We start from the raw sequence: 26,527 nt of genomic DNA, 5'->3' as shown, positions 1-26,527 counted from the left end.
TAAAGTAGGAAAAGAAAAATAAACATCGCGCTCAAGGCAGTAAGAGCAGAAGTCAATGAAGTAGAAAACATGAAAGCTGTAGAAAAATGAAACCAGAAGTCAGTTCGTTGAAAAGATCAATGATGTTAATATATTTCTAATCAGATTAACCAATAAAAAGAGAAAAGAACTGTCATTACCGAGAGAGGAAATTACTGATCCTAAAGAAATTAAGACAATTTGACAACTTCTATGATATGGACTGACTTCCTTAGGAGGCACAAGTTACTGAAACTCACAAAGAAATACATAATCCAAACAGTCTGTGTCTACTTAAGAGACTGAGTTTCTTGGAAACATTGTAATTAAGAAAACAGCGGACCCAAACAGTCCTGGGGGGAGGGGCACGCCACCGAGAGGAGCCCTGGGAGCGCCCTGGTAAACACCAGTTCCCTCGTTCTTGCTCTCCCGTTCTCTCACACACCCTCCCCGCACCCCCCCCCACAGGGTTTATCCAGGAGGCACACAGAGCTTCCCCACCAGCCCACCACCCGCCCCCGGGGCAGAGCGGACTTGGGTCGCCTGAGGGGCTGCCCTGGGCTGGGCCCCACCCCACCCCCATCCAGACCCAGGTGTGCGGCTGCTTAGGGCTGCCCTGCGGAGGGAGGTTCTGAGCTCAAAACCAAAGATCCAGGAAGTGGCTCCAAATCCACACCAGAAACCTGGTTCCCACGTTTCTCCCAGGGACCCCGAGGGCCTGCGGCCCACCGGCCCGCTGCACAGGGACCCGAGGCCCAACGACCAGCTTCTGGGGGCCTGGGGGGGGGGCAGCCCTAGGGCCTTCCCCTCTGGGTCCCTGCAGAGCCAGCAGCAGCGGCCCCCCCCCCGCCCCCAACACCCGCTGCCATGGGAGGAGCTGGGTGCCACCCTGCACTCTGCCTGCGAACTCCAGGCAGCTCAGGGGGCGTCCGGTCTCTGAGCTCGATCACCAGGCCTCCCTCCTGTCCTGACCCCTCCAGGGAGGCCACGGGACCCCTTCTGCCCCACTGAGGGGCCTGACAGATTCACAGGTGGGACCAAACAGGCCACGTGCTCCTGTCGTCAGAGCAGACGACTGTGAGGCAGGAGGCCGAGCAGGCCCCACCGGCGACCCATCTGGACAAGAGCTCAGCTTCTGATGCTGCCGAAAACCAGCCAATCTGGGCACGTGGCGCCCCCGCGGGGAGCTGCTGGTGCCGCCACGCGTCCAAGAAGGGCCGTCGGGCTCTGGGCAGCCCACGGGCTCCTGCTCACGTTCCCGGACAGCGTCCGTCCACGTGGAGCTCCCCGGGCCGGGCGGCTCCCTGCCCAGGCCTTGGAGCGAGTGGCGCGGAGAGGCCAACCGCAGACACCGGCGCTGAGGGCAGAGGGGACGGATGGAGCTGCGGGGTCCTGGGAGTCACGGGCGGGGGGGCACGCCATGTGCAGCCCAGGCCCACGAGGTCAGGAGTTTAAGAATGCAAAAGCTGACAGCTCTGAGCCGGGGGGCTTTTTGGCCGCCACCCTCTGCGACAACGTCCCAGGGGGCCGTGGGGGATCCTCCTCCGCAGTCCCAGCTGCCACCAGGCGGGGGCAGGCCACCAGCTCCATGCCGGCAAACAAGGAGCTGTGGCTGTCACTGGCCCCCGGGCTCCATGGGCAGCCGTGGGGGCCCCGACTGTGCTCCGGCCCTCCAGGTGGGGTGCGCGCGTGTGACAGGCCCTGCTCAGGCCTGGCCTCCGGGTCTGCGGCACCTGCCAGTCTGGTCTCGACTTCCGTGGTGTCCCCGAGGGCTGGAAGGGGGGACCCATCCAGGGGACGAGGGGCTGTAGGGTCCTTGGGCGACCACAGGGTTGAACTCAGCGGCTGGAGAAACGCCTGGCCTCCCGGGAAAGGCACCGCGTCGGTCAGCAGGTCCGAGGGGCCCCCGCAGCTGGTGGCCTCGGGGCTGGGCTCGGGCAGGGGCCTCCGCGCAGGAGGCCGCTGTCGGCAGGAGGCTTCGAGATGCCTCAGGATCTGCACGCGGGAGAAGGGGCCCTGGTGAGGCACGCAAGGCGCACCCCGCCCAGGGCCTGGCTCCCCCTCGAGGCCGCGGCCCAGGGCGGGGCCGACTCAGGGCGCACGCGCCCCTGCTCCGCGCCCAGCGGTCTCCTCACTGCCGTCCCAGCTGAAGGGCCGCTGGGGGCCTCAAGCTGCACAGACACCAGGCCACGCCAAGTGTGCCAACAGACGCCACCACCTGCTCCCCGGCCCGCTGTCCCGTGACAGCGTCTCCCCACCAGGGAACCTGCCACGTGGTGAGCCAGCACCGGAGAGCAGCCCTGGAGGCAGCACACGTGCCCCAAACCCGGCTCTCCAGGAATGCCACCGGGAGGCCCCACCGTGCCGCCGCGCGCTCCTGGCCGCTGCTTTGATGAAGCATGACTTAGGGCCTGGCAGCTAAGGATCTGCACTGTCGGTGGCCGAGAGGAAACGGGCAGAAGCCGAGGGATCCCGACGGGCAACGGAGGGGCGGGACCCAGCTGTGAGGACAGGCCCGAGCGGGTCGGCGGCTCCGCACAGCCCAGGCGCTAGTGGGAAGGGGACTCGGCTGGAGGGAACAGCTTCTGCCCTCGCGGAGCCGCAGACCCGGGGGCCACACACAGACCAGGGAGGCGGCGGGGGCGGGGGGATGTATATGCCCCAGCAGGCGGGGCGCTTCCTCTGGGCGTGGGCAGCTCGCAGGGCAGGGCTGCTGGGCAGCGAGGGGGCACGCGGGGCGGGGGCGGGCCCAGGAGGCAGCCGGCGAGCCTGGAGCCCCCTGAGCAGACAGGAGGCCAGGCCCGACCCGGGCAGAAAAGGGGGACAGAGGCAAGGGGGGCATGCCTGGAAAACACCAGAAAGAGAGGGCGTCCCTGTACCCACTCCTCCAGGCCCCAGCTGCCACCCACCTTGGTGGCCTTGTGGGTCACGGGTCCGGGGCGTCCCGCGCTGAGCTCCTGCAGGCGCGGCCGGGCGAGGAGCAGGATGTGCTCCGGAGACAGAAGGTCTGTGCAGCCCAGCGAGGCGATGGCACCCAGGGCTCTCTGCAGGCCGGCGGGGGCGGGGTCAGCAGGCTCCACCCCAGAAGGCCCGAGTCCCAGTGTCCCCTGGGTGCCCACTGGAACCCTGCGCTCGCCCCCTCCCGCCCGTCTCCGCGGGCCGCCCGTGGGCGCGCCGCCTCACCATCTGCACGCACTCGCCGGTCCCGCCCAGGTGGCGCGTCAACAGCTCCAGCACGGCCTCGCAGTTGAGCAGCCCGCACCTGCGGGAAGGGGGCACCTCACAGCGTGGGCGCTGAGGCCTTCGCCTCCATGCGCCGCGGGCGAAGGGCAGGTGGGGAGCGGGGTGTCGGTCGGGGCTCACTCTTTGACGAAGCGCTGTGCCTCCTCTTGGCTCAGGAAGGCGCGCGGCCCCTGTGTCACCATCTGGACCAGCCTCAGCTCCTGCTGGCAGTCGCTCAGGGTCATGGCCTCGACCCTGTCAGGGGCACAGCTGGTCAGGGCAGAGGGCGGGCCCTCCCAGACCGCACCCCTCAGGGAGGGGGCCCTGGGGAAGCCCCGGCTCACCTCTCGGCCAGGTCACTGGGTGCCCGGCTGGCTCCCGAGGGGCTGTCGCTGCCTGACCTACTGCCCGAGCCCGAGCCCTCGCTCCGGCCGCCCTCCTGGGAAGAGCCCTGAGAGCCGGGTCCGCCGCCCTGCTCGTCCCAGCCCCCGCCGGCCTGTCCGGGCTGGTGTCTCACAGCTGGGAGACACGGTGCCGCAGGTGAGACCCGGGGCCTCAGGCCAGCCTCGCCCCGCCACCTGGGGACCCTTGGACTGGGGGACCCGGGAGGAACCAGGGCGGCCGCCTGGGTTCCGGTTCCAGGAACAGGACGAGGAGCGAGGGCAGAGCGGGCACGGCCTCGCACCAGGGTCAGGACGGGCAGAGGCCGGGGCTGCGGCTGCCGACCCTGCCTCTGAGAAGCGGGGACGAAGGGACACACGGGGACACCCCCCCAGGCCGTTTGCTCGGAGCAGCGGGCAGAGTCCGGATACGGCGGGCCCGCACCAGGCGAGGCGGCAGGCCACAGGGGCCCCGGGCACGTGCGTGGCACCGACGGCAGGCTCTGTGGGGCCAGCCGCCCTCTTTCCCTCCCTCCCTGGCCCAGGCTGGGCCTGGCCCGAACCGCACGGAGCCCCAGCCGCGCACAGAAGGAGCCTGGGGGAGGGAAAAGGCAGACCCCCGAGGGAGGAGCCGCCCCGTACCTCGGGCCCCCAGGAGCGTGTTCCCAGGGGCGTGCTGGCTGTGGCTGGCTGAGGGCGGCACAGCAGGCTGGTAGGCGTCACCCCGCGGCGGGGCCCCCTGGGTGCCAGGGCCCTCAGGCCCTGGGCGCACCGCATTGGCCACCACCTCTGCGGCCTTCTGGATGGTGGAGAGGAAGGCTTCCCCCGTAGAGCCTGTGCCAGAGGGACAGGGGGACGGCCCAGCCCCTCAGCCGTGTCCCCCAGCGTCCTCCCAGGAGGTGGGGCCACGGCTGCTCCCGGCTCGGGGCACGGGGCACAAGCTCACGCGCACTCCCAGCCGACGGGGCTGGTCGCGTCCACCTGTCAAAACTGGACCGGCCAGCTCCTCCTGCCCTGTGTCCCCTGGCGCATCTGGCCCCCATCCCTGCCCCGAGAGCCACACAGCACTCACCGGTGTGGCCCTGGTCCTTGCTGTAGCCGAAGCCCTGGAGGGCGCTCTGGGGCCTGGACTGGGAGCCCATGCCTGCGGGGGGGACGGGGTCACCCGACAGCTGAGGGGCGCGAGCCCCACCCCGGGGAAAGCCTGTGGCAGGCTGCGGAGGGGCTGCGGTGGCTGCATACCTGCGGGAGGCAGGGTCCTGCGAGGCTGGGAGGGAGGAGGAGGGGACAAGGTGTCCGAGAACAGGGCGCTCTCCAAGTCCTGGGCAGGAGATGAGGGCGCTCAGTGTGGCCGCAGGTCCGGCTGTGCCCCCTCCCACCACCCACCCCTGAGGGTCCCCCCACAGCAGGGCAGCCGGCGTCCCATCCCGGGGCTCACCTGGGCGGCCGCCCGCACTTTCTGGTACAAGCTGTTCCCGTGGAGAGGGTCCGGGGGTCCCGTGAACACTGCAGGGTGGGGAGAGCAGGGCCCTGCTGGGCAACTTCAGGGCCCCCGGCCCCGCCCCTATGGCCACCCCCCCAACCCCCACCTGGCACCCGGATGAGGGCAGGCTGGGCCCGCACTGGATGCCGGGCCCGCAGGCCCCCCTCCCACGGCCTCCCGGGCCTCCCGAGAGCTCAGGCGCACTGCGCTCCCGGCTTCAGGCCCCGGGAGCTGCCCTGGGTAGGAAGCAGCCCCAGGCAGGGAAGGCTTATGCGTCCGCCAGGAACCGACGGCGTGCCTGCCGGGCACTGGGACAGACAGACGAGACGGTCTGGCTCGCGCAGGCCCGACAGGGCACAGCCAGAGACAGTCGCTGGCAGCAGCGCAGTGAGGGCGGCAGACGGCGGAAGGCACCGCAGGACTCAAACGGAGGGACACGGCGCAGGGACGCCGGAGGGGAAAAGGGCCCCCGTCGGTGGGGGAGGCAGATGCCAGCGACAGGGGCCCAGAGTAGCGCACAGGGGGGTCCGGGAGGCGGGGGCCACGCCCAGACTCAGGGCCACCGGCTGAAACCTGCCCCGGCCCCGGCCCCGCCCCCGGGGCTGCACCTGCGGCCTCCTGGATGAAGGCGGGGTTGCGCTTGAGGATGAGCAGGAAGGAGGGAGAGCCGTGCCCGCACAGGTGGAGCATGATCTTCAGCACCTGCGGGACGGTCACGTGGGGCAGGGACAGTCATGTGGGGCGGGGCCAGGCCCGGGGAGCCCCCGCCCCCGCTGCGCCCCTCCCCTTCCACCCCACCGCCCGCGCCCATGGGCGCGACCTCAGGCCCCGCCGAACCCAGGGCCGCCGGCGCTCCCCGCCGCACCTTGAGCTTCACGCGCCCGGAGCCGCTCTGCAGGCGGCACAGGAGGTATTCCAGCAGGCACTGGCTGCTGCCCAGGCACTCGTGGGAGATCCCTGGGAGGCGCGCGGGTTAGGGAAAGAGTGGCTGGCATGGGCCTTCCTGTCACCGACCCCGCAAGGCGCCCTCCCCGCAGGCGCCCAACCAGGCCCCGGTTTCAGGGGCCTCTGGCCTCCAGGGGTCGTCGGCCTCCTGTGGCTTCAGACCCACCCACACAGGGTGACTCTGGAAAAGAACCACAGACCCCCCAGGATCAAAGCCCAGGGACCTTGCGTGGGGACACAGGAAGGATACTGGCAATCTCCTCAAACAGGTAGCCCGGACACGGCACGTCATCGTCCGACGTCCCCTTCAGGAGAACCGGGAGCTGAAAGGCAGCGAGATGCCCACCCGTGAGCAGCCACTGTACACAGGGGCAGGCCCACGGCCTCCAAGGGACCGGCCACCCCTGCGAGATGGTTGGAATGCTCGCTCTCGGGGCTCCTGGGGACGCCAGTCTCTCTCGCTGTTGGCATGCTGCTGGGTGAGGGACCCCGGAGAGGACAGCGGTCCCACCAGCCGCAGGGAGCTGGCAGGAGCCTCCCTTCTGGACAGTCATGGTGACGCACCATCCTGCTTTGGCCCGGAAGCGACACAGCCCCCCAGCCTCTGCGCTAACAGATGGGCAAGATGACTTCAAGGCACCTTTACTACGGCTACTTACCAAACACAAGAAAGTAGGGAAGTGAGCCCCTTTCCCGTCCGGGGCGCTGGGAAGGGTCTGCCTTTCTGGAGCACAGACTGGCCACGTGACATAATCCCTAGATCTGACCCCCCGACAGCTTAACCTGGGGGAACCCACCCACGGCAATAAGCCACCCATACGGGGAACAGCTCACTGTGCGTATTTGTTTGCGAGCTCAACGCAAACATACTCGTGTTACACGCTTGCGCGTTACCTTGAGAGTGAAAACCAGAACCTGCATTTCTGCGTGGGCCCCCGCGGGAGACAGGACACAGGGCCTCGGGGACACTCAGAACAGGGCTGGCCACAGACTAGTTTCAATGGCAACTGTCTAGTGTCACAACATGTGCCTGACTGACACCCAAGGCTGTGTGCACACACCACTGACGCCGCATGTCCACCGAGACCCACAGTGGAGCCGGAGTCTGGAGCCCTGGAACCGCGGCCGCGGAGGGGCCCTCCGCACTGAGAACGGGTGGGGCTTCTAGCAGCGGGAGGAAGGCCCCGTCCTCCTAAAACACCCCCTGAGAGAGCTCTGGGCACCAGGAGAACGGATGTCCACTCTGGCCCACACCTGGTCACAGGCTCCCTGCCTCTGTCGGAGCATTTACTGGAAAGGGCTCACAATCGTCAGCACGGATCTCCTGCAACTCCGGAGGCCGTTCTTCAAAACGTAACCTTCAGGGAGGCAGCCCCGGTGGGGCGGGAGGGCCCTGACGTGGGTGCCTGGCAGCGGGCAGGCACAGCCCCTCATCATTTTTCAGGGAGCCTCACTTCTCCTTCTCCCCTTAGACACGTCCAGTGCTGCGCACGGATGGGGAGGGAGCTCCGGGCGTCCCCGGGGCCGCGGCAGTACCCGGCTTCCCAGACTGGTGCCCGGCTGTGCTCATGCCGCCCAGGGTTCACTACGGTTCTTTCTGTGCAAAACAGCATTAAGCTGAGGGAGAAGACAGAAACCAGCGCCCACAGCTCTCTTCCTGCTCGGGTTCTGTTCGGGGGCCTGTCTCCGGTGGACCTGCCTCCGCCACGTACGTGGGGTGGGGTCCCCCAGCCTCGGCTGGGAGCGAAGGAGAAGCTGGGAAGGTCGGAGGGCGCTGGGAATCCGGGAGAGGCCGGAGCGCGGTGACCCCGACCGGGCTGAGCGGGGCTCGGGAGGCGTATGGCTGTGGTTCAGGGCGAGCCGGGAAAGGCGGCGCGCAGCACGGTTGGGTGCCCGCACTCACCCGGTGCAGGAAGTTCAGACGGTCCCGCAGCTGCGGCGTGGCCGCCATGATGCCGGTCACCTTCCGGCCCCGCCCCGCTTCCGCCAGGCCCCACACCCCTCCAATCACCACGTGGGTTTGGCCCCGCTGGCCAATCACTACTGTGGGACGGTTCTGAGTACGACTTCGGTAAACAATTTAAGCCTGAGCCAATCCGAAGTCCCAAATCAAAGACAGACAGCCTACCAGCCAGTTAAAGGGCTCCTTGAAGACCGCGGTTCCGGAGAGGTAGAGACATACACTGGAGCCCTGGCCAATTAGAAAGCGTAGGGAAGGTGATGGGCGGAAGTATCGACCTATCAAGGTGTTTGCTGCCGGAAGAGGACGGACCTAAGGTCGCGGCGCCCGTGGGTACCAGGAAGAGCCGCTCATGTCGGGGAACGGAGCGGTGTGGGGGCGCGTGCGAAGCCGCCTCCGTGCCTTCCCAGAGCACCTGGCGGCCTGTGGGACCGAGGTAAGGAGCTGTCGGGTGAGGCGGGTCCTGCGGGGCGGGGCGGGACGGGGCGGGAGGCAGGTGCCGACGGGGGCGGGGTGGGGGTTGCCCCCGTGGCCCGCGGACGCGGGGGCCGTCGCGACCCCCTCCCGCGCCGCCCCGACCCCAGGCCGCAGCCTACGGCAGGTGCGTGCAGGCGTCCACGGCCCCGGGCGGCCGCCTAAGGAAGGATCTCTGCGCGCAGGAGTTCGAGGCCTTACGGAGCTGTTTCGCCGCTGCGGTAGGTGGACGCCCCCGACCCTCACTTGCAGCTTCGCTTCGTGTGAGGAACCCGCTGGCTTCCCCTTCTCCCAGGTTCGGTGTTGGGCACCCGCTGGTGCTTTTGACGCTGCTCACCGACCCACCATCCCGCGCGACCCCGCCTCTGCGGAGTCTGTGTGCCTGTCAGGTGGGGGGACACCTGCTGGCCCTCCGCGAGGACGGCGACGGGGGTGACCGAGCGGGTGGGAGCGCTTCGTAGCGCCCTGCGGTGCCCCCGCTCGGGCCCCCCGCAGCCGGCGCTGCAGCGCGTGGTCTGACTTAGCGACATCGGTGTTTACCAGCCACGCGTGCGCGCTGCGTACGGCTTCAGCCGCTGGTGCGCCCAGCACCTATTAGGCTGCCAGGCACCCCGCCGGCCCCCGTTCTAGGGGGGGGTGAAAGGCGAACCCGTTGGTCCGTAGGCTGGGTTTCTCCTCCTCCTCTGGGTTCTGCAGTCGGGCTGCCTCCAGCCATGCAACAGCAGGTCCCTTCTGTTTCTGAACCCGGACGTTTCCTGGTCCCTGTCCGATCAAATGCTGCGCCGTTGAAAACCTGGGGAAATCGTCAGGCTCTGCAGGCAGGTAAAGAGTTAGCGTCACGTTTCCACGTCTGTGTCCTAAAGGACAAGGAGGCCTGGCGTCCGGGGGCCGCTGCGTCGGGGCTGCCTGCCCTGAGGCTGTCAGGACCAGGGTCCTGGGCCAGCGCCCCGCACTCCGTGGCCTGGCAGGATTTTTGGGTCTGGGCTGTGTCATGACCTTCCAGAATCATCCCAAGCACGTGGCTGAGAGGACGTGAACACCCGCGTGTCCAGCTCAGATGGTCCACACGCGCGTTTCTCCAAGGCTCAGGGACGCCATGGCACCGTTCTGCGGTTTTCAGATTGTCCCGGCGCGGCCCGCCGGCCTCGGGCCACCCCAGTCAGCCTTGCCACCGCCTCGGACCCCGGCGGCCGTCCGCCGAAGCTGCCCTTGTCCCTCGGACTTGCGCCTGCCTCTGGGTGGCCGCCCCACCTGCGGCTGTCCCGGGGACGGGGCAGGGCGCCCTCCGGGCTGCCTGGCCTCGAGGTCAAGGCCAGACGCTCCGGGCCGCGCCCAGGCTCTCCTGCACCCTTTGGCAGTCACTCGGGAGCCCCTGTCACAGGGGCCCAGTCCCCTCTGACTTAGCTTGTGCTCCTTTGCTCCCCTCACAGACAGATGCTTCGGCAGGTGTGCCCCGCCCTCCGAGCCCTGCACTCTCTAGGCCTCCCCTCGATGCAGAGCCTGGGATGGGAGTGAGGAACCCGTTCGTGCCCAGCCCGCCTGCAACGCGAGGCCGGGGGCTGCCGAGGCCAGCAGGGCTCCGTGCCAGCTGCGTCCTGTGAGCCCTATCCCTGGGCAAGCGTGTCAGCATCTCTGACCTGTCTCCTCTGGAGGCAGGGTCCCTGCACGGTGCCTGATGCTGGGGGCCCTTGGTTTTGAGGTCTGGGGGCCCCAGCTCCCACCAGCCAAGTCTGCAACCAAGCTTCCTGTAAGGTGTTGGCTAGAAGGTGGCCTTTGGCCTGAGTTTTCTTTGGAGATGCATCTAACTTGGAAACAACTCCTCAAGACAAAATACTTTATCTTTCAGGCCAAGAAGACCCTGGAGGGAGGCCCTTAGGAAGGACCGAGGGCACAAAGCCAAACACCTTGAAACACCTGGAGTTCTGAGGGCCGCAAGGCCCGGCCCCGCTGGGGCGGCCACGGGCAGGGGGCGGCAGCCCCCGGCATCATGCGCGCAGGGTTCCGGTTAGAGCTGGCTGCAGCGAGCCGGCAGCAGACCCCGCAGGCCCCATGAGGCCCCCGCTCTGCGCACGGTGTTTGCACAGGCCTGGCCTGGCTCGGAAGACCTGGACAGAGTGTGGGCGGCAGGACTTACTGCCTCAGGACTCCTGCTTTTCAAAGAATTCTCACTAATAAAATGTCATCTGAATCTCAGGAAGCCCCTGGGTGTAACTGCCGGTTCACAGGATGCACGGAAGGCAGAAAACCGATGGCCTGAGGGAGAGACCCCACCCAGGGACCCTGGTACCGGGGATTGATCCGGAATCAGAGGGGAAGGAGGGTTCTCTGTAGAAGGCAGCGAGGCCAGGAACCCAGCAGGTTCAAGACCAGCGAGGCTGCAGGTCCCTTCGCGCGTGGGGTCGCCCACTGCCCGTCCTCAGCCTCCGAGGGAATCGGTCAAGTCCCTCCTGACCTGTCTGGTCCCGGGGCGCCTGGCCGGGACTGACGCCGATGGCCCCCCAGTGCCGCCCAGCCCACAGCCCCTGAGCACCACCTGCCGGGCGCATGCCGCTGCTCCAGGAGCCCCTCCCAGGGGTGCGGAGGTCACCCAGTCTTCAGGCCACGCCCTCGTGGCTTCCCTGAGTCCCTGAACTGAGGCCTGCCCTTGTTTCCTTCTAAAACTCTACTACAGGATGAGCCCAATTTCCCCCACGTGGTGAAACCCCCAGGTCTCAGACGCGAGTGTCCGTCCTGAGCTGTGGGTCTCTGAGGGGGTGGCTTTGGAGGGACAGCCAGCGCGATCCAAGGGCTGGGGGCTGCTGGGCCGTCACAGTTCACAGCAACCCCTGGAATTCTGGACCGGAAACGTGACAGGCGTCCCCGCCCCCCCAGGTGGCCGGAGGGCGGGGTGGGTGGGGGTGGGTGCGCCTGGCCTGAAGCTTCGGCTGCACTCCCCGCCCAGCCTGAGGGCCCGCTACCTCGCGGGCTCCCCTCCGGGCTCCTCCCAGGACTGCCCCACCGCGGGCTCCCTCCTGCCATGCTTTCAAACTCCAGGGTGGCAGGCAGAGCCACCACTCAAGTCTCACCCCCAGGGCCACCATGGGCTGCTGCCCCGCTGACTGTCCAGGCGCGCCCCCAGCGCCAGCCTCAGCTCCTGGGCCTCCCAAGATGTCCGGAGGCGCGTCCCACCCCCCACGAGCAGCGCCCAGACCCACACATCCCACCCCATCTCTTGGGTTCGGGAGGAGTCAGCTCGGCCTCCAGAAAATTCCAGTCCTTTTATTATTCATTCCTACTTGGCAGGCTGCCCAGTGCACAGAAATTACAGTAAAAAGTAAAACCGATTTGCGAGGCCCCGAGGTCAAGGCAGCGTGGCCCTTCTGGGCCCCAGGACGCTGCCTCGGCGGGGCCCGGAGTCGCGCGACCCTGTCCTCCAGGGAGCTGGGAGCACACGGGAGACAGTGGTGAAGGCCCTGGGCTCGTGGGACAGCAGCCCGCGGCCCTGGGGCTGCTGTCGGCTTTTCTGCTCCTTGAACACTGGGCACCGTGCACACCCCGACAAACACCTGGCAGGCAGGCAGGGACAGCCGAGCATGCTGCCCGAGAGTCGCCGCTGCGGGCGCGGGGCCTCTCCTCCTCGGGCCTGGTCAGTGTGTGCTGGCCGTGTGCCCAGCTCGGCACCAGTGAGCTCTGGCAGCAGCTGACTGCCCCGGCGCCTCGGGCTGCACGGCTGGTCACTGGCCTGCCGCGCACGCCGTCTTCCTTCAGCTGGGTTTCCTTGGCACCCACCTCGCTAACCAGACTCAAGTGCTGGAGACTTTTTAAAGATCTCACAGCTACTTGGAGAACCAAGAAGGGTGCAGCACAGCGCTGCGCGGGGGTCGCGGGCGCGCTCTGGTGCCCAAGGACGGAGTTCCCGCCCCGCTCCAGACCCCAGACAGGAAGCAGGGTTCACAGTGAAGGCAGGATGTTTATTCAGACTTTGTGTAACACTCAGCACACGAGGCAAGCATGACCCGTGGTGCCCGGAGCGCTGGGGCCTGGCCGCTGAGCGCTAGGACGCACTGCACTGGCAACACCAGCCCTGCCCGCGGACTCCGTGGCACCGCGGTGACTGGGGGGCGGGCAAGAGAGGTCCACCGTGGGGCTGCAGTGAGCTCGGTCACCTGTACAAGTCAGGAGCTGCATCTGGGATAGCAGAGACCCCTCTGGGAAATGACGCACGGCAAGACAGCTCACAGACTGCCCCTCCGGAGCGTGAGCTCCGAGACTCTGCCCCCGCTGCGCTCCGGGGCCACCGGCGGCCTGGCCACGCCTCAGTGAGACCAACTGGCCAGGAGGACAGCTGCCACGTGGGAGCGCTCAGGCCTCCTCCAGGGCCCCAGGCCACTGTTTGATCTGGCGGCTGTGGACCACCCGCAAAGCGCCCCCGGCAGCCTGGCGAAGCTGGGTGTCCAGGGCACTGCGGAGGTCGTTGACCTGCACGTCAGACAGGGGGTCGAAGCTGATGATGACCCCCTCTCTGGAGGCTGGCCCTCCACCTTCACGCGGAGCCACATCCCGCCGTCTCCTCCTGAGGTCAGCGCCGCCCTGGACTTTCAGGTCGCGGTTGGGCTTGGCGTTATCCAGCTTCTGAGCTCCGGGCACGGCCTGTTTGGGCCCGAGCTCAGGGTCTGGCCTCTGCTCAGGCTCTTGGATGGCACCGCCCTCCCTGGCAGCAGGCACGCGGTCCCCGCCCAGAGCCTCCCTTCTGGCCTCTGGGCGGCCTCCCTGAGCCCTGGCAGAGACAGCCGGGTGTGCCGACTGATGCGGCTCGGCCTGGGCCCCCAGGGCCGCTCCCCCCGACCTGCTGGGCAGGCCTCCTGGTCTCCAGTCCCGGCCTGCTTGCTCAGGCCTCATGTGAGGGCCCCCAGCCTCTGCCTCCGCCTCCAGGGCGCCTGCCTCCTGCTGGGCTTCGGCAACCGCGGCTGCGGCCTCCTTTCCTGATTTGTCCCTCTCCTGGGAACCTGCGCCACCGACGTCCTGACTCTGCCCAGGGTGGTCCCCAGTGTCACGCTTCTCTGGGCTCCCAGGCACCCCAGCGAGGTCTGGTCCTGGGAGCCGCTCCTGTGCCCCAGCCCCATTGGGCTCGGCGCCCGGGCCCCGCCAGCCTTCCCTCGGCCCAGCCTGGGCCCCCGGGGGCTCCGCGGCCATCGCACCAGGAGGGCCGGCTGCGGCCCCCCTGACGCCCTCCAGAGGGCGCTGGCTGTGTCCCTGGGGCGGAGCCGGGGGCTGCTCCGGAGCCCTGTGCTCGTGCTCGGGCTCCACAGGCTGCAGGACAGGGCGCGCCACCGTCCCTGCCCCTGCGTCGTGGGACTCCTGCTCCTCCTTCCTCGGTGCGGCCACCCCAGGCGCGGGCTGCGCGTCCGCTGCAAGTGAAGACTCTGGTTTAGCACAGAACCGAGCAGAAGCCACTGACACCGGGACTAAAAGGAACCAACTTGTCGGCAACTAAGGCGATTACGAAACAGGCAGCCCCACACAAAGTCGGGGGCAGGGCTGAGGCCCCGCCCCACCGTGCACTTGCCCTCTTCGCCGTCCTGTCGCTGCTGGTGGATCTCCTTGTGCTGCTCCTCGATCACCGCCAGCAGCTTCTCCTGCTGGTCCAGGAGGCGCTTTTGCTGCACCTGCTGCTCCTTGATCACCTGCAGCAGGACGGCGTGGTCCAACATCTCCGCCCGGCCAGCTTCTGGGGGTCAGGAAACACCGTCAGAGCCCGTGTTGGGCTGCGGGCCAGGACACCAGAGCCTCCACGAGGACCTTCCCTGGGACACCCTGCAGGCTCGTCTTGTCCCCTGTTGGTCAGCGAGGTGTTAAGGGAAGGGGGCCTCCCAGGGCCGCTCCCAGGGGCACAGCAAGGTCGGCAGCAGTGGCAACGACTTGTCTAACTGCCTGGCACTCGCACTGGCCCGTGGCTTGGACACCCCTGGCAGTCCCAGGTACCCTAGCTTGCTCCCTGGGTACCTGCTGGAGCTGTGCCCACGTGCCCTGGGCCGGCTGATTTAAGGGAGCCCCCATCCTGAAGAAAAGTACTAGCGCCTACAGAACATTTTCTCCAAGGAAAACAGCGCCATCCTGCTTTCCAGCAGAGGCAGTAGCCAGGCCGTCCACAGGGCAAGGCCACTGCCGATGTGCACAGTGTCCCCACGCTGCTCCCGGTCCCGCCCGCAGGCCAGGGCTGCAGGCCCCGCTCAGAAGGAGGGTGGCGGGCTGAGCGGTGGCTGGGGCAGCAGTGTCGCCAGGCCCTGCTGCCCCACCCAGAGCCCCCACGGAACGTGGCCTGGGGGAGAACGCCTGCACCCGCAGCGACCAGCGCAGTGGACAGGGAAGGGAGCCCTGCCCCCCTCCCACAGCCCGGCATTGGCCACCTGCTCACGCGAGAAGCCCCGTTTGGGGAGTGCTGGTGACGCGCGGGTGCTTAGGCGGCAGGTGCTCGGCAGCCGCCGCAGCTGGGCGAGCTGGCCTGCAGGCGCACGCGCATATCGGGAGGAGGGCGTCCGCAGCCGTGAGAGCCACCACCCAGCGATGGCCCCGCCGGCTGGGCACACAGGTGTGCCGGCCCGTCCTCCCAACAGCCACCTCTGACCTGTGACCTGTGACCCGCCGGAAGAGGGTGGGCCGGCCTCCTCCCAGGGGCCACAGGGCACGCGCAGGCAGCGGGCCCGCGAGGGGCACGCTGAGCCTTGCCACGGGGTGCACGGGTCCCCAGGACAATCGCCGCAGCAAAGCCGTGGCTGCAGGCCGGGCGAGGGCGCACACACCTCCCTCCGACGGGCTTCCGGCCGGCCTCAGCCCTCCTGCCCCCGGCACCCGTGGCTCGGGACCGTGCACTGATCAACGGCGCAAGGACAGGCCCACGTGCGGCCAACACCCGTCTCCAGGCAGGTCGGGCCCCCGCCTCGCTGGCTCCTCGAGAGCCAGCTCTGCGCTGACACCAGGGCACACGCGAAACAGTGGGGATGACAAGCCCGTGCGGCCCCCGGGACCATAGGGCCGGCCTTGCAGAGGGGACAAGGGCTGCCCGACGTCAGCGCGCACACAGGAGGTGTTAGTGTCAGGCCATGCACACGGCAGAAGTTACACGCGGCCCCGCCCCATCTCTTGGGGGGGCCTTAAGCGACCAATGCTCACAGACTGTCCTCTGGTGACTGCGGAGCCACTGCAGGGCTAAGGAGGACCAGGGCATTCTTAAGAGAAGGGAGCGAGCTGGGGCATCGGAGGACCCCAACCGACGGGCAGGGCCCCGCGTGTGCCAGCCTCTGGGCTCTACGCCAGGCCCTACAGGACCACGTGCCCACGCCAGCCCTGTCCCTCGCATCTCTGGCCCTCCACACACGCACCTGGTACTGTGACACATGCCTCTCGGTTCATACCTGCTACTATCTTTTGGATCTCAGCTGCTCATCCCGTTGAGAAGCGCACGGGAGAAAAGCAGAATAGGAAACCGTGAAAGTTCTCTTCAGAGAGAAAAAAATCAAAGGATCAAACAGGTTTAGGCAACAGATTCTGAGGACTGGAACCAACACACACGGGGAGACTAGAGCTACAGACAAAGCAATGCAGGTGACGTTTCTAAGGCAGCTCCTGAGTCAGGACACCTGCGCCCCCCCCCCACCAGGCTGGTGGCCCCAGGGCCCCCCTAAGAGGCAGCTCAGGATAGTGAAGCACGTGCCAGGACCCCACCTGAGGTGGCTCCACCTCGATCCCCACATGCCGGGAACACGGGGGCTGCCCCTTGCACATGGCCCCCGAATGTGGCGAGTACGGGGGCTCAGCCCCTGGGAAGGGGCACAGGAGTCAGCGGGTCACCAGAGAAATCAGGACCGGCCACCAGGCCGGCTGCTACCAGCTCTAACCGCGGAGGCGGCGCCCGAGAGGCAAGGCTGCCAGGAGGGTCAGGAGCCAACAGCTGGAACTGCCCCGAGCTGGGCAGAAAGTCTGCGGGGTTCCCAGCGAGTCTCGCTCACTGGAGGGAAAAGGCAGGTGGAGCTCTCGTTTCAGACAGGAGACAGGTCTCCTCTGCGGGTGACATAGACGTCCTGTTGTGCCGCCCCAGCTTAGGGGTGTGGCACAGACAGGGAGGCCCACCCTCAGAGCAGCTGGGCCTTGGGGCGTCGACGCCCCCACCTGCTGGCCACGAGGCCAGGCGCCCAGGAGCAGCCACGCGTCTGCTTTGAGACTGAGTGACGGGGTTCAGGGCAGAAAGGGAGAGGCGCGAGCTGCGGGAGCCTTCCCGGCAGGAGGCGGCGGGGAGGGCGAGACTGGGCGGCCTAGAAAGGGCCCCTGAGACCACAGGCGCCTGCGCTCCTTCCCGGGCGGCCGGCGGCCCTCAGTCTGGGAGGAAGGGGCAGCTGCCCCTCCGAGTGCGCGGTGAGAAAGCAGAGCCCTTACCCTCCAACTTGCTGCCGGCGTGGTCTCCGGCCTGTCCCTCCGCAAGGTCGCCGGCCTGTCCCTCCGAGTTCCTCTGACCTCGGGGCTCTGCCGGCGGCCCGGCCCCTGGGGCTGGCTTCTCACCTGCACGACCAGCAAAGACACAGGGTCACAGGAAACGCAGACGGGAGGGCGGACACAGGAGGGGCAGGGGAGGGACAGAGGTGGCAAATGCTCCCTAAAATTGCCCTGCACTGGGCCCCTCCCCCCATCAGCACGGTTTACGTTCAACCTGATGATTACCAAGGAAGTAATAAAAAATATTTAACAATCTCCCAGGCCGTGGCAGCGAGCCAGCGCTAACTACCCTGGCCAACCAACACATGCGCCGTGCCGGCCGGCGCCAAGCCGGCTCCGAGCCACGCAGTGCCCGTCAGGTGCTCAGCGCCGCCCCCGCGTGCGCCCCGTCACACGGGAGCAGTGTGGCAGGGAGTGCCGCGGCGGTCAAGCCACCAGGCCGGCTCCCTGCGGCTATGGAAGGGGCAGCTGCTCCCGCGGACCAGCCTTGCAAGAGGAGAGACCCGGGCTGGCCAGTCCCACGCCCGCACGGGAGGGCCTCTCCGGACGGGCCCGGGCTGACACCCACCAGGCTCACTGTCCGCCGGCTTGCCTGCAGCCCCTGCAGCGTGGTCTGGCCTCGGGACACTGTCACCTCCGTCCTCGGCGCCTGCCCCAGCGGCATCTCGCCCCTGAGGGAGCGCTGCCTGGGGCCCAGGAGGCAGACCCCTGTGGCCCGGCTCCAAGCTCTCTTTCACGGGCCCCGCGGCCGGCTGACCGTTCCCTTCCTCCGCCTTGTGCGGGTCTGCAGGCAGGGCCCCCGCTGCCTCCAAGGCCTGCGCCTGCCCCTGTCCGTGGCTCTCTCTTTCTGAGTCCAGCGGAGGCAGCGCCGCCTGAGCCTTGGCCCCAGGAGCCTTGTCACCCACGTGTGAATGTTCACGTTCCTCCGGTCCCTCTCGGTCTTGACCTTCGTCCACCATCACCTTGTCGTGAGGGACAGGGGGCTCATGGCGGTGGGCCTCTCCCATAGGCACCGCCACACCTAGAAAGACATGGAGAGTGTGCTGGGGGTAGGGGGAGACGACCAGCCTCTGTCCCAGAGACAGTGACCTGCGTCCCAGGGCCTGACGGGGCGGCCCGGGCCAGCCGCAGCCTTCTCTCGCCGATCTGCCTGCTGTCTAGCGAGGACTGGCGTAGCTTCTGGAAAGTTACAAGACCGGGCTGCTGCACGGCTGCTGCTTTGGCAGGGGCAGGACAACCCTCCAAGACCGAGGAAGGAGGCAAAGGAGCCGACGTGGGCTCAGCCAAGACGGGGGAAGCCCGCAGCCCTGGGCGCCCCCCACCCCCCGGCGGCCGCCAGCACCCTGCACGCCCCCAGGCCTCCCGCCGGGCCGCACCACCTTGCCCGGGCCGATCCAGCTGCACCTCCTCCTGCTTCTCCCGGGTGTCCTCCCTTGGGGGCACGTCCACAGGGCCCTTAATCTGGGCCTGCTCCATCTCGTCCTTCTCCTGCGGCAGCTTCGGCTTATTGCGGCCGTCCGCGGCCGCGTCCACGACTGGATCCTGGCCTGGGGGCGCAGACCGGCCGGCTGAGTGGCGTTTCTACGTGGCCGCCCCTCCGGTCAGCCGGCCTCGGGTGGCTTCCCCAGGCTGAGATCGCTCCCCCGCGTCGCGTGGCAGGGCCTAAGCAGGTGGTTTTTCCTGTCCCATCGTTAACAGCAAAGTAGCGTAGAGAACTGTCCTTTTTCATGTGTATTCATAACAAAAATTTGTCAAGATGAAATTTACCCCCGAGTGCAGAAAAGCAGCGCTTGGTGCAACACCGGCTGGCACCACCAGGTGGCAGCACAAGGCCGCTGTGCCTGGCCTGCGGCTGCCGCGTGGGGGGTGGGGGCCGCAGCCCCGTGCGCCGCTTGCCGCTGAGGGTGAAAGTCAGCCTGCGGAGGAGGGCAGCCCAGCCCCGAGCCGGCAGGCGGCCCGCGCCCCCTGCCCACGGCCAGCCCCCCCCACGGGTCTGCGCGGGTCCTCGGCAGGGGCACAAGGGCGGCTCGCAGCACTGGGCCAAGGCGAGCCTCTTCGGAAACCGTTTCCATTGAAAGCACGCGCGCGCGCTTCCTTCCTGTCAGGCCGTGGGGGGGCGGGGGCCGCAGCCGGGGCGTGTGCGGGGCACTGCTGGCACCCTGTTCAGTCCCCGCCACCGCTCCCCCACAGGAGAGGACGTCGGGGGCCAGGGCGCCGGGTGGGGAGGGCCAGGGAGCCCCTGCCTCGTGCGGGCGGGGCGGGCCCTGCTGGCTGCACCCCAGACTTTAACTGGGCCATGGCCGTCGCCACGCGGGCCAGCGGGTTCCGGTGGCCTTGCAGGGGTCCCCTTGCCGACGCCCCGTGCACCAGCAAGCAGTGCCATAAGCCAGAGGCCCCTGAAGACAGGAAAGGGGGCGGGAGGGGAGGCGACAGCGACCGGCAGCACAGGGAGGACGTCCCCCCGGGGCATCGGCATCGCTTCTCAGCAGGGGCAACACCAGCGCGCCCCCCCGCGTGAGGCCCGGCAAGCCGGGCAGCGGCCGCAGCAGGCGTGGGGTTGCCCAGGAACCCGCGACTCAGCCACCGCCCCGGCAACCTTCTCAGGTCTGGGGGCTCCACGCTTCAAAGCCGTCCCCGCGCGAGAGCTACAGTGTGTTCTACGGCAGAACCGCGCTCTTCACTGGGGACCGCTGGCCTGCAACGCCTCCTGGGCGCAGTAAAACTGACGTAAAACTTCAAACAAGTAACTGAAAGCAGTCCGCGCTCCGCCTGCTTGGCTTCCAAGGGCGCTGTGACCGCGGCTGGTGAAAGGCAGGAAATGGCCCCGTGCGGTCGGCAGTGCTACCTCCACGAACAGGGTAACGGTGTGGGTGGGGCCGCGGGGCAGCGGGGCTGGAGCCCCACTCGCTCCCCCAAGGCTGGCAGCAGGTGGGGCTCGGGAGCGGCCAGCAGAGGGCGCCCTGCACTGGCGCAAACCCCCGGCTCCCAAAGGTCAGCGCCAGCCACCTCACCGGTCCTCCAGATTGTCACTTCCAATGACCAAAGCAAGACCCGCCACCAATCACTGGCCGAGGCAACCAGCCCCCAGGCCGTGATGGATTCAACCGGCCTGGGGCAGTCCGGGCAATACGTGGCCTCCCTGCACCCTCAGAACCGTGGTGACACAGGACACAACACACTGAGGTGCCTGTGGCCAGGAGCTCCCCAGCGACAGCAGGCCAATGGCCAGTCACCCGCCAGACTCCCCCGGGGCCCAGAGCGGGGTCAGCGGCTGCCGGGTTCTGGCCCAGGGAGATGGGCTGGGGGCTGCCGACTCCTGCCATCCCGGCTCCACCCCTGGGTCCCCCTGCGTCTATACAACAGCGTCCGAGGAACAGCGTCCAGGGCAGCCCGCCCACCGTGGCGAGGACCCCCGCACCCGAGGCTGGTCTCTGCAGCAGACGGCGTGGCAAGGCTCCCTGTCGGCCCTGCTGCAGAGCCGTCCCAGGGCGAGGGGCGCACACTGCTGCCACCGGCACCAGCCAGCCTCGCTGAGTGTGCTGCGATCAGTAAGGGCGGGCGCTGCGCTGTCATCCCAGGTGCCAAGCACCAAAAGAGTCACTGAAAATGACACCTGAGTCCTGTCACCTGGAGGAGGGCTCCGAGTGCAGGAGACACAGGATCCCCAGGTCATGCCCTCAGAACGCAAGCAGGTCCCTTCATGGCTCACGAGCCCAGCCCTGCCGGGCGGCGGCCCCCTCCTCCCAGTCGGCCCCTCCTCAGGCCGCCGGCCGCAGCGCACACGACGGCGCCCCGCAGGGCTCGCTCTCAGCCCTGCCATCTTCACCTGTGGCGGGGCGACCCCAGCCGCTGCAGCCGCTCATTTTCCGGATGCGCGGATGCCCAGAAGTGGCCCCTGGGACACCGCTGTCCCTCTGGGCGGCCTCCTCCTCGCAGTCCTGCCACCGGGCATGGCTGCCCACGGGCGGCAGGCGGGGCGGGCGGTCTGTTCACCGAGAGACCAGGCGGCCTGGCTGCTGGAGACCAGGACAAGGGAGGCGGTGTCCCTCCCTGCCCCCAGGGGCCCCTCTGAATCTAGCGGCTCCGCGCCTCTGGGCTCCCCACCGCACCCTGACGCGAGGGCAGACACTGGACAGAACCACAGGGACGGAAGGCGCATGGCACACATAACCGGGCACGGGGAAGCTGCAGCAGCAGCAGCACCGTGCGGCTCCCAGGCCCGAGGACAGACGCGGACGTGGGGGCCGTGGCCCTCACACATCTGCCGGCATCCGTCACAGTGGTGGGGACGCGTCCCAGCCTGCGTGCATGGCCAGCCGGTGAGGGCAGCAGCACCCCCCCGAGGCCTGTGTTACTGTCTGCCACCTACATCCGCGCCGGGAACACGCTGCCACCAAGAGGCCTTCCTCCAGTCCAGCTGGGCACCCAGGGGTCCCTACCGGCCTTTCTTCCCATGGAGCAAGGGCACGGCCGCACCCGACACCCGCACGCACACACTGCGGACAAGGAATGAGTCGTACAAGGGGCACAGGCCCGGGCTGCTCCCCGGCACCACGGGACGGGGCCAGGCGCTGGGGGACAGGGCTAAGGCGACGCCGCGGTCACAGGGGGAGCTGCCACGTCACAAGCCTGTGCCCGCCCGCCGACCCCCTCGGGTGCTCCGGCCAGGAGACAACCGGGCGACTCTGCCCCCTGTGCCTCCCGCCTCCGCAAGGCTCAGCACCTCCCCGCCCCGCGCTGCCCCACAGAGTGGGGCCCCAGGGAGAGCTGTCCCCGAGACATCAGAGACCAGTGACCCTACTCAGGCACTGGCGCAGACCCCGCAGGCCCCGCTTCAGCGAAGCAGCCCGCCGACTGCAGGGCGGCCGGGGTGGGAAAAACAGAGGGCGTGCTGCAAACACGCGGCCTGCGGTTCCGGGGACCATGTGTTCTGTTAGGGCCTCGTGAAGCATACGGGAATGAGACGCGGCCGCGGCGGCTGCCTCTGGAGTGGGACGCAGCCGCGCGGCGCAGGCCGCCCACGCCAACTCACGCGCGGGACCCGCCACGGCCCGCTTAGGGGGAAACACTGGCGCCCGAGTCCAGCTCTGCGCGGGGGCCCCCGACAGACCAACATGCCCAGGCACGGGCCCGGCCGTGGCGCCAGCGGATGGGCCGGCGACTCTCCTCCCTCTGCACGGGGATCTTTTCCCCGTGTGAACTGCTAAATCCGGGCACCAGGGTGTCCCCCGGGAGCCCCGCCATTCCCGGGGGCTGTCTCTGCTGGAAACCCCCCGAGCGAGGATCTCCTCGCCAGTCCTGCCGACCCAGGAAGGCAGAGGGGAGCACGCTCACCGTGAGCGCACGGGGGCAAGGCTGGTGTGGCCCCGGGCCAGCACCCAAGCACATCCGCGGCCCTGGCCGGCCCTTGCACGCGGCCTTCTCTTTGGTCGGTCACGGTGGGTAGGGAGGCCCGAGCCGAGCTCAGACAGCACCCTTCCTGCACCCACAGGTGTGGGCCTAGCTGGGGCAATGGGGCCCCAGCCCTGGGGCCCGCAAGGCAGCCCCAGCTGAGGCGGGTGTGTGGGTCATCACCCCGCCGACAGGCAGGCTGACCAGGAACAGGCGCAAGCAGCACACAGAGCCCGGGGGCGTCACTGAGTCTGTCCAAGCGAAGCCTGGCTGAAATCTATGTCCTCAAACTGACAAATGTGAGCGACACCTACAAACCGATTCCCTGTTGGCGCACTCAACGCGGGCATGGAGGTCTCAGCCCCGCCGTCCCCACCCGCCATCTGTCCCCCACCCCGTCCATCGCCCAAACAGGACAGAAGCAGCTGGGCGGGTGAGACACCCTGAAACGAGCCGCCTGCATTCTCATGACCCCGAGGGGCCGGGGCCGGGGCCTACCTGAGGGCCGCGTACCTGGCAGCTGGGCCGCCTCCGCCTTTCTTGCACCCTCGGCCTCTGCAAGCCGACCGCCGGGGGCTTCCTTTGCCAAATCCAAGTCCACGGGGGTCTCCTCGCTTGTGGACAGGGTGGTGAGCGTGCTGACCACCAGGATGCCCAGGCCAACGCAGAGCACCACCTGGATGAGATGAGGAACCAGAGAGCAGGACGGTCATGTGGCCCTCGCGCCCCACCCCCCGGAGAGGCGGAGGCCGCCGTGGAAGCCCCCTCTGCGAGCCCAGCAGGAGTGGCTGGGGCAGCGCGTGGAGGTCCGCCTGCCGGTCAGTCCCGCTGGCCACCAAGACACGACGGTCCCTCACTGATCGACGTGGCCGCGTCGTCGACCACGCCCGCCAGGGCCGCACTGGCCATAGGGGCGGGGAGCGGGGAGAGGGGAGCCCAAAGACAGAAGGGGCCTTTGTGTGACAGAGCGCCTCTGGCCGAGGCCCAGGTCTACGGGTGCAAAACTTCTCAGAAGGCTCACGCACCTCAAAACGGTAAAGCAACCTGTTGGGAAGTAAGAGGCAGCAGCACGCACGGCAGCCACGGCAGCCAGGCCCTGCCAGGGGCTAAGTCAGGGGAGAACCTTCACAGCCTTCTCCACACACGGTCAAAAGGAGCTACCACGGCCCGGCGTGCTTTCTAGATTCTAAGGACCCCTGTGAGGCAGGCCTGGGAGGTGCCGCGCTCCCTCGGCCGGTGCTCCTGGGCATGTGCACAGGCAGGCAGGCGGGGAGCGCGTGCGCACGGCTGTGCACCGAGCCAAAAGCTGGTGTCAGGCTCGACAGGCAGACACTAGACTCTGTCCCAGCCAAGGCAGGAGAAAGAGGCCTGCCCCCCCCCGCCACACCATGGCTGGGACCCAACACTCCAATAAGTGAGAAAGCCTAGCACCCTGGAAGGATGAAACAAGGTCAAGAGATTGATGAACATTTGAAAGGCACAGTCTCCCAACACAAAGAGCAACCGTCAGAAAAACCAGGGAAGAGGAGGCCCCAGAACCGCAGCCGCAGGGCCCGGGCGAGCGTGGCCTGTCGCCGCACAGGAGCCCGAGGACGAGCCGCAGGGCGGCGAGCACGTACGAACTCCGCTCCTTCTCGTCTCGCCTCCAGCGTCAAGGAATTCCAACCAGGCCACAACGCAAAAAGCCGGAGTGATTTTTTTAAGAGTCTGATCAGCTGATTTTAATGTTCATATGGAAAAGAAATAAGGAAGAACACCCAGAAATGTTATTAAAGAAAGCAAAGAGGAAGACCGCAGCGTCTCCGAGTGCGCCCTGCGCAGGACGCAGGGTCACGGGTGTGGTGGTCGCGCCAGTGCGGAGGCCGGGGGCCGGCCAGGCGGCCAGCGCGGAGGAGAGGGGCCCCAGCGAGGCCCCGCACACCCACGGCCGCCACGCAAGGGGCGGCGGCGTCTGCCTCCAGGCATGGACCGCAGCCTGACAGCCAGGGAGCCGCCTTGGAAAACACCTACCGGGACTGCCTCCCTTCTCACACCAAGACAGCAGACGGACGGGTCAGAGAGCTAAATGGAAATGTGAAAGACAAGAAACAGGACCAGAGGATTTTTTCACATAACACTGCAGCGGGAGGGTCTAACTCTGCCTTTTCTTCCCCAGAAAGAGTCGGACGGACTACGACGCTGAGACTGAACAAGATGGAGAGAAGATCGGCAGCTGGCAGGCGGAGCGCCGGTTTCCTCCTGCTGTGAGCCGTTCCTCAAAGTCACTGCAGCGCGTGGCCTCCGGCTGGGGCGGGACGGCTGGTAGTGGGCAGCTCCCTCGCCCACGTGCCGTGCGGGCTGAACCACACGGCCCCGGGACCCCCGCCAGAGGCGCTGCCGCGCCAAGCCTGAGGGGCAGGCCCGGGAAGCGCTGGCGCCAAGCGCAGAGCGCACTGTGGCCTGGACCCGCACGTGCTCCGGACGGCACCAGGAAGGGGAGGCTCCGCTCCCAGGGGAGGAAGGGCATCCATGTTCTGCGGGTCACGTTCCCCAGGCCAATGCCCTGCCCGCTGTCACGGCCCAACAGAGACGCTCGGCAGAGAACTGAGCGACCTCAGGCAACGGCGTTCTGTGGAGACCCAGGGAGGCTACACCCAAGGAGAGAGGGCAAAGCAGAGGCAGATCCGTGTCGTCCGGCTGCAGGCCTGTCTGCTGTGCGGCAAGGACGCCACCAGAACCTCAGGGGCCTGGCCGGCGGGGCTCGCTGGGCGGGGCGTTGCTCTGCAAGGCAAGGGGTCGCTGGTGCGATTCCCCGTCCGGGCACAGGCCTGGGCTGCGGGTCAGGTCCCTGGTCGGGGCACGTAAGAGAGGCAACCGATAGATGTTTGTCTCCCTCCCCCCCTTCCCTTCTCTCTATAAATAAATAAATAAACAAACAAAACAAACCTATTTACAAAAAAGAAAGGACCTCAACAATGCTCACATGCAATGTCCACAAACTACCAGGCACACCAGGAGGCAGGGCCGAAAAACAGAAAACCAAGAAACCTCAGGGGTCCGTGTAAGTAAATACCGACTATCTGAAACCATAACGTCTTGAGGAGTCTGAAATACATGTAAAATTGAAATACCTAAAACAACACGCCAAAAGCCAGAGGCAGGCGTAGCACCCTCGCCTTGCCTGCACCAGCTACCCCGACTCGGACGAGCCACGGTATCCTGCCGCGCCGCCCGGACACGGCAGTGTGAGCAGAGGAGAGGCGCGTGCAGCCCCAGCTGACGGGGGACAGAGAACAGATACGGGGCCGGCTCAATTCATCCAAAGACAGCAAAAGAAAAACACCGAAAAAGAGCAGATGGAACAAATAAAAAACAAAGAGCAAGACGGAAGCTTTAATCCCCCCAAAATCAGTAATTACATCAACTGTAAACAGTCTTAAACACGCCTATTAACAGACTGGAAACCAACAAAACAGGATGAGAGCCAACCACACGCTGTTGTGAGACACACCCTGAATGGAGAGGCACCGGGAGATCAAAAGAAGGACGACGAGGAAGCCACACCGTGCAAATACAACCCCAACAAAGCTGGGTCAGCTACTGCATACCTGGCTCAGGAGAGAGGTGTCTTCAAAGACAAAAAGGGGCAATTCACAGGAACGAGAGACAGAGGCAGTTTAACGAGACACAAGCATCTTACACCTGTATGTTTCTAATAGCTCAGCTTCCAAATAGAAAGTAAGAACTGTATGAGAAGTAAACAAACCGACCGTTACAACGGGAATTACCATTCCATTCCCATGATGATAAAGAAAAAGATGTAAAAGTCAGGGAGAATATGTAAATCTGAACGTGACCTAAACATGCTGCTTCCAGCAAGTGCAGCCCACAAGGCCAAGTGAGGACCCTCCAGGGGACGACCTGCCAGGCCACCAGGTGAGTCTCAACCAAAGACAAACGGCTGAAATTCCCGATGGGGCGACAAGGAACCCCCAGGCCAGCGGAAGGAGCGCCAGGCACAGGGCGAGAGGCCGCCGTGGCCTGGAAGCGGCTGCTGAGCACGCGCCCACCGAATGCACGGGCCGGCAGCGAGCCGGCTGTCTCGGCGGAAGCTGACCGGCCGACCCCAACGCTGGGCCAGAAATGCGAGGGCCACCGCAGGAAAGGCGTCCTGGACACGAGTGAGGCTGGGGGCCTCCACCGCCCGGC

At 67.1% G+C, this 26,527-nt stretch overlaps 3 protein-coding genes across 7 annotated transcripts in view; 1 reads left to right on the top strand and 2 right to left on the bottom strand.

Moving 5' to 3' along the window:
• Nucleotides 1–870: 870 nt before the first annotated feature.
• Nucleotides 871–8,016, bottom strand: TEPSIN (TEPSIN adaptor related protein complex 4 accessory protein). The gene is made up of 13 exons (XM_054593375.1): nt 7,952–8,016; nt 6,299–6,371; nt 5,969–6,060; nt 5,712–5,805; nt 5,059–5,126; nt 4,863–4,941; nt 4,693–4,764; nt 4,263–4,454; nt 3,585–3,759; nt 3,382–3,495; nt 3,202–3,280; nt 2,928–3,062; nt 871–2,013 (listed from the first exon to the last, which is right to left on the bottom strand). The coding sequence occupies exons 1-13, from the start codon at nt 7,997–7,999 to the stop codon at nt 1,462–1,464; spliced, it is 1,773 nt and encodes a 590-aa protein (XP_054449350.1). The 5' UTR covers nt 8,000–8,016; the 3' UTR covers nt 871–1,461.
• Nucleotides 8,017–8,055: 39 nt separating this feature from the next.
• Nucleotides 8,056–10,672, top strand: NDUFAF8 (NADH:ubiquinone oxidoreductase complex assembly factor 8). The gene is made up of 3 exons (XM_054593389.1): nt 8,056–8,444; nt 8,593–8,703; nt 10,329–10,672. Exons 1-3 carry the CDS (start codon nt 8,361–8,363, stop codon nt 10,356–10,358), a joined length of 225 nt encoding a protein of 74 aa, XP_054449364.1. The 5' UTR covers nt 8,056–8,360; the 3' UTR covers nt 10,359–10,672.
• A 1,747-nt stretch (nt 10,673–12,419) lies between these two features.
• The window catches only part of SLC38A10 (solute carrier family 38 member 10), a 31,728-nt gene continuing 17,620 nt past the window's right edge, over nt 12,420–26,527 (bottom strand). The window contains exons 11-17 of one of the 5 annotated variants that reach the window (XM_054592994.1): nt 22,838–23,015; nt 18,328–18,495; nt 17,517–17,969; nt 16,892–17,014; nt 15,874–15,897; nt 14,028–14,189; nt 12,420–13,869 (exon numbers count right to left, since the gene is read on the bottom strand). In XM_054592994.1, coding sequence (XP_054448969.1) covers nt 12,824–13,869; nt 14,028–14,189; nt 15,874–15,897; nt 16,892–17,014; nt 17,517–17,969; nt 18,328–18,495; nt 22,838–23,015 — 2,154 coding nt within the window. In that variant the 3' untranslated portion in view covers nt 12,420–12,823. The remainder of the gene's footprint in view (nt 13,870–14,027; nt 14,190–15,873; nt 15,898–16,891; nt 17,015–17,516; nt 17,970–18,327; nt 18,496–22,837; nt 23,016–26,527) is intronic. The other 4 variants (XM_054592995.1, XM_054592996.1, XM_054592998.1 and 1 more) reach the window with 4 other exon arrangements.

The sequence above is a fragment of the Pteronotus mesoamericanus genome, unplaced genomic scaffold (genome assembly GCF_021234165.1).
Source record: "Pteronotus mesoamericanus isolate MK-2021 breed Mesoamerican mustached bat unplaced genomic scaffold, CSHL_Meso_final scaffold_408, whole genome shotgun sequence".
NCBI classification, from domain to species: Eukaryota; Metazoa; Chordata; class Mammalia; order Chiroptera; family Mormoopidae; genus Pteronotus; species Pteronotus mesoamericanus.
The sequence above is the reverse complement of the archived record's forward strand: the minus strand, read 5'-3'. Positions and strand labels throughout refer to the sequence as shown.

Coding starts and splice junctions, on each gene's coding strand:
- NDUFAF8 (XM_054593389.1), top strand. CDS start 8,361: ATGTCGGGGAACGGAGCGGTGTGGGGGCGCGTGCGAAGCCGCCTCCGT. Junction 8,445..8,592: donor TGGCGGCCTGTGGGACCGAG/GTAAGGAGCTGT, acceptor CCCCGACCCCAG/GCCGCAGCCTACGGCAGGTG. Junction 8,704..10,328: donor GGAGCTGTTTCGCCGCTGCG/GTAGGTGGACGC, acceptor TTTATCTTTCAG/GCCAAGAAGACCCTGGAGGG.
- TEPSIN (XM_054593375.1), bottom strand. CDS start 7,999: ATGGCGGCCACGCCGCAGCTGCGGGACCGTCTGAACTTCCTGCACCGG. Junction 5,127..5,711: donor CTTCATCCAGGAGGCCGCAG/GTGCAGCCCCGG, acceptor CCCACCCTGCAG/TGTTCACGGGACCCCCGGAC. Junction 3,496..3,584: donor CCCAGTGACCTGGCCGAGAG/GTGAGCCGGGGC, acceptor TGCCCCTGACAG/GGTCGAGGCCATGACCCTGA.